This window comes from Chionomys nivalis, chromosome 7 (genome assembly GCF_950005125.1).
Source record: "Chionomys nivalis chromosome 7, mChiNiv1.1, whole genome shotgun sequence".
NCBI lineage: Eukaryota > Metazoa > Chordata > Mammalia > Rodentia > Cricetidae > Chionomys > Chionomys nivalis.
The window spans coordinates 96,529,116-96,534,633 of record NC_080092.1 but is presented as its reverse complement, the minus strand read 5'-3'; the positions used below and the strand labels follow the sequence as shown (position 1 = coordinate 96,534,633).

Below are 5,518 nucleotides of genomic sequence, written 5' to 3'. Positions count from 1 at the left end.
TTGTCTTGCTCTCAGTATGCTTAGGATTTGAACCCAGGAGCAGCCTGCTTGGGAATTTTTCCCCAAAGTATGTGTTAGGTAGGGCAGATGGGTCCAGCTCACCTGCCTTAGAAACGGGTGGTCATGAAGAGGGAAGACCCCCGGTCCCTCAGCTCCTGTCATACTCTGTCAACCTCCCCTTTGTTGGCAAACAGAATGACACCAGACAATGCAGAGACAAGTCACATTTATTTCCCACTTGTCACACAGAAGACAACTACTTAGAACATACCCAGGTGCCCCAACCATTCCTAGGATAAGGGTGTCCTACCCAGCTCCGGCTTGAGTCCTCTGACCTGGACTCAGTGCTTCCCACAGTTGAAAACAAAATCAAGACCAGCAGAGGGCGCCCTGTCCTCGGGCCTGGCTTCCCAGCAGGCAGGCTGGGGACTAACCTGACACCCACCAGGGGTCCAATGCAATCCCCATCCCACCCCACCCCACGTATGGAACGGAACACCTGTATGACTTTTGAAAGAGCACCATTAAATCCAACCAACAACACAGGAAGTAGCCAATGTCCGGGCAGGATGAACCCAACCCAGCCTTCTGATGACAGGCATAAAATTGCTCACAGGTGTATGCTCTCTCCAAATATGCTTTATTGGAAATGGGTGGGTGCGAGGTGTGGGCCCCACATACATGTTCTCAGTGGTAGAAACTCTCCACCATGCAATGGCGGGGTGCTAAGGAGTGTTCGGTAGAGAAGTAGGGATGGGCCAGGGCGGTCTTGGCCGTGATCCTCCGGCTGGGGTCATACTGCAGGAGTTGCTGAGGAGGAAAGACAAGAGATTGAACCTGGGTGCAACCAGGGTAGGGAGAGGAACTCCCTTCACAGGTCCCAGTGGAACGGCCAAGTCCCTGAGAGGTTGCCTAAACCCAGAACCGTGTGAAGCCAGTGCCTCCTAGGTACCTGTGTGTCTCTCTGTGTATGTCTGGGAATGTGTGTATGTGCAGATGGGTGCGGCACCCATGGGGGCCCAAGGCATCAGGTCCCCTGAAACTAGAGTCACATTGACTCTCAGCCACTTGGTGTGGCTGCTGGGAACTGAACTCTGCGAGAACAGGAATCACTCTGGTCCCAAGACACATCTCTCTGTTGTTTGCCTACACACATATGCCAGGCTAGCTGGCCTGTGAATGCTAGGAATTCTCTCTCCTGTCTCAGGTCCTCATCCTCCCCTGCGAGCTTGGGCTTATAGATTCCTGTTTAGATGATACCTTAGATGCTACAGTTGTGTCTCAAGAGCTTTGCCCACTGAGCCGTCCCCCCAACCCTGCCCCCTGGCTTTGTGTGGGTTCTGGAGATCCGAAGTCAGGTCCTCACGTTTGCAAGGCAAGCACTTTACCAGCTGAATCGTCTTCTAAGCCCATGTGTCCCAGCTTTAAAACAGCTCTGGATGCTCCCACAACTGAGGTTAAACCATTAGTTTTGGTTGCAGGCCTATGATTCATCCAGGTCTTCTCCAGGTTCTACCTGCTTCTCTGGCTAAAGACGGGTATGTTTCATGCTAAGACAGCAGTCCCTGAACCTGTCCAAAGAATGCACGCTTCGGGGAGGGGGTACAGGTCAGACCATGAGCAAGGAGAAGGAGGAGCTAACACAACCAGGGGCCTGTCAGGCCTGTCCGGCTCTCTAGCCTCAGGTACCTCACCCAGGCAGGATGCCATGGAAGGGCATATGAAGGACAAGGGGCCTTAGCAGGAAGGGCATGCCATTCTGCTGGCACTACTCTGGTAGACAACACAGACCTCGGGTAAGCTGACCATGGTCTTGACAGAGACTCTGCCCTTCCTTCCCTGGCCCGACACCAGGGTAAAGACAGAAATGGGGATGGCAGACTTTGTGGGCAAACTGGGGCAGCTTTATCTGGGGCCCAGGAGGCAGCTGAAGGGTCAGTACGGTGGCAGGAGCTCAGAAGGTAGGGAGCAGCCTGTTCTGCACAGCCAGGCCCCTGTGAAGACCAACCTCTGAGAGAGACACTGAGGCAGGAGGAGGTGTGGTCTCATCTAGATGGGGCAGGAAGTCCACAAGAGAGTCAGACACAGGGCAACCAGGAAGAAGAGATCACAGCTATGACACAGAAGCAAAGACGTTTCCAAAGGGGAGACGAACACTGGATAGCGGGAGAGAAACTCCCGAGCGAACACAGACAGGGACAAGCCAAGAGTGTACAACGGTCAGAAGAGCCCAGCCCAGCCTCAGCTGTGTGAAGGGTGGCTGAGGTGCCGTCCCTGCCCACTGTACCTACCAGGAGCAGGTCCTTGCCTTCTGGTCCCAGACTAGGCACGATCTCCTCCAGCGCCTTCCTGGTCCACTTGGGGAAGCTGCTCTGATAGTCAGGCAGCTGGGAGACTCCTGGCCATGTGGCTTCACTGGGGGTCCCCAGGATACGGAAGATCTGAAAGAGCTGGTCGATCTCCGAGTCACCAGGAAACAGAGGTTTGCCAATCACCTGGAGCAGGAGAGGAGAGGGAGTGTTCTGTACGACATTTGTGATACAGGCTCCCACGCTGGCTAAGTGGAAAGACCAGGAAGGGATGTTTTCCCCGAGCTGGGTGTGGTGGAGCACGCCTCTAATGCCAGCACTCTGGAGGAAACAGCAGGCAGGTCTCTATGAGTCTGAGGCCAGCCTGGTTTACAGAGTGAGTTCCAGGTCAGCCAAAGCTACACAGTGAAGTCTTGTCTTAAAACAGACAACAAGAACAACAACAAAGATATCTTTCCCAGGGCTATGTTAAAATTCTGATCTTTCCTGGAACAAGCCTTGTTTCCCCAGGCAGCCACAGACACCCCTCAACCCATCTCTAATATACATACTAGCCACAATGATCCTGGCTACCCTGCTCTGTGTAGTTCAAAGCACAGAATCCTTCCTGCCTCGGTGCACCCCTTTCCCCTCACTCCTGCTTTTTTGTTTTGTTTTGCTTTGTTTTTTAATGCTAAGCAAGTGCTCTTAGCCCTTGTTTTTTAAGCTGGCCTTGAACTCAAGAATACCCTGTTTTAGCTAGGCAGTGGCCACACCTTTAATCCCAGTACTGGGGAGGCAGAGGCAGGTGGATCTCTGTGAGTTCGAGGCCAGAGAGTTCCAGGACAGGCTCCAGAGCTACCCAGAAAAATATATATATATATATCCTGTCTTAGAACGACAGGCATGTACTACCATGCCCAGCTCAAATTTTTTGGTTTAACATTTTTTGTGTTACATTTATTGATTGTGTGTGTGTGTATGTGTGTGTGTGTGTGAGAGACAGAGAGAGAGAGAGAGAGAGAGAGAGACAGAGAGAGAGAGAGAGAGAGAGAGAGAGAGAGAGAGAGAGAGAGAAGCACAGTGTATGTGTGGCAGTCAGAAGACGACATCAGTTCTACCATCCCGAGGGTTTTAGGGATCAGATTCCAGCTGCCAGACCGGGCAGCAAGTACCATATCACTACGTAATAGTACAAGTACTGTTAGGCCATGTCCCCGGCCATTGGCTCAAAGCTGCCATCTCGGGAATTGAACTCAGGGCCTCTCTGATTTAGACCATCACTTTACCACTGAGATTTGCCCCTAGCTCAGCTTGTTCCCCTCCTACCATTTCTGCGAAGATACAACCAATGCTCCACAGGTCTACAGCTGTTGAATAGAACTTGCTGCCCAAGAGGATCTCGGGGGCACGGTACCACAGTGTCACCACCTGTGCAGGCAAGAAGCAGCATCGTTCACGGTGGCTGAATCCACTAGGGACATCCTTTGGCTGTCCCTCCCGCTCCCTGGCCTACACTACCTCGTGGGTGTAGGTACGCATGGGAACCCCGAAGGCTCGAGCCAGTCCGAAGTCAGCCAGCTTGATGGCTCCAAACTCATTGATAAGCAGGTTCTGAGGCTTCAGGTCTCGGTGGATGACCCGATGGCAGTGACAGAAATTCAGCCCCTGCAGCAGCTGGGACAGGTAGCTCTGTGGGGATGCCCAAGAGAAAGAGCTATGAAATAGCAGGTGGCCAGCAGGGGCGGGGGTGTGGTCTTACCCTCTTGCTTTTCCCTGGGCACCTTGACTACGTTCAGGGGGAGCTCCGGGGTGGGGGCCGAATCCATGTGCTTCTTCAGGTCCTGAGTGAGGAACTCGAACACCAGGTAGAGTTTCTTCTCTCTATGGACCACATCCAGCAGTCTGGCAGGGAGGGGTCAGACTCAGGATACGGCAGTCAGGGTCCCAACCCCCCACTTCCTTTCCCAGCTCACTTGACGATGTTGGGGTGCTTCAATTCTTTGAGCAAGGAGATCTCTCTGATGGCAGTGCTGGGGATCCCCTCAGTCTCCCTGTTGGAAAAGATGGAAGACCAATGGGTTGCTTCTGGTCAGGGTGTGTGGTGTGGTATGTGTATGTGTGTGTGTGTGTGTGTGATTACATACAGCATTCCCCACTTTTGCACACTTTATGCCCACCAAGCTCCACAGGGCTGCACCTTCTTGGCTACCATTGAGGTTGGATGCAAGCCCACGAGGTGAGGACAGGTTTTGGTATGCCCCTGGGAGACAGATGGGGCACTGGGGTGAACCCCGACACTCACACATCCAGCCTGATCTTCTTGAGGGCCACAGTCTGCCCAGTCTCCTTGTTCCTGGCTTTATAGACCACCCCATAGGTGCCCTCTCCGATCTTTTCGACCTTCCGGAACGCATCCATGTCTGTAGAGCTGACAGGGAAACAGACCGCATCTGGACATTTAAATTCCATATGAAACATCCCCACTTCCAGACTCCAGTCTGCACGTCACACTGTGACTAGCCCTGACCCTGACCCCCTCTCCCCGGGCACGGCCTGCCACCATCTTGCTCAGGAAGATGGTTCAAGGCTAAAGGCTGCTTCTTGGCCAGCCCAGCTCAGCCCAGCGCCTGCTTCTCCTTTGCCTGGCTACGGAGCGCAGGAGAGCCCAAACTTCTGCCTCAGCCCATGTTTCAGGGTAGGCAAACCAGTGCTCCGGAGCCACAGGAATCTACCCAGAAAGGCTATACAAGGGAGGGTGGCAGTCTGAGGCAGAGGTTAGGAGTTGGCCAAGGCTTCTGAAGCTACAGTCCTGCTCTGGGTCACACATCAAGACCCAGGACCTTAGCTTGGCCAGTTTGCCAATTCTTAGGTCAGAACCTCAGCAAGGGTGACCCCTTTGCATCCTGGTCCCCCCAACTCTGTCCCTGGTCCCCCCAACCCCACCTCTAGGCCCCTAGCATCCTCCCCTCAGCCTCCTTGCCCAGAAGTCACCAGAAGCCCTCAGCAGGCTGCAGCTTCTCTGTCAGGCAAGCTGTCTGCTATGGCTCCCCCTGCTGGCCCCTGCTGGCTGCAGCCGGCTCTGCACCAGGTACACACACTACAAGCTCATGCTCTTTATTGGTCATTTACAGGTCAGTCCAATGTTCAGAGAAGGGGCACCCCCCTGCACCCCCCACTTCTCCCCCCTACCCCCCTGGCCTCACTCCCCTACCCCCACCCCGCCCCCA

The 5,518-nt window shown here is 54.1% G+C and overlaps 1 protein-coding gene across 2 annotated transcripts; it reads right to left on the bottom strand.

The window, feature by feature from the left end:
- Positions 1-497: 497 nt before the first annotated feature.
- On the bottom strand, positions 498-5,247 carry Cdk3 (cyclin dependent kinase 3). Of its 2 annotated transcripts, XM_057775641.1 has the most exons (8): positions 5,235-5,247; positions 4,594-4,719; positions 4,265-4,342; positions 4,073-4,193; positions 3,810-3,980; positions 3,618-3,719; positions 2,292-2,495; positions 498-810 (listed from the first exon to the last, which is right to left on the bottom strand). In XM_057775641.1, exons 2-8 carry the CDS (start codon positions 4,707-4,709, stop codon positions 688-690), a joined length of 915 nt encoding a protein of 304 aa, XP_057631624.1. In that variant the 5' UTR covers positions 4,710-4,719; positions 5,235-5,247; the 3' UTR covers positions 498-687. The 2 variants fall into 2 exon arrangements, with proteins under 2 accessions (XP_057631624.1, XP_057631623.1); XM_057775640.1 differs by lacking the exon at positions 5,235-5,247 and having other exon boundaries at positions 4,594-5,184.
- Positions 5,248-5,518: the final 271 nt, after the last annotated feature.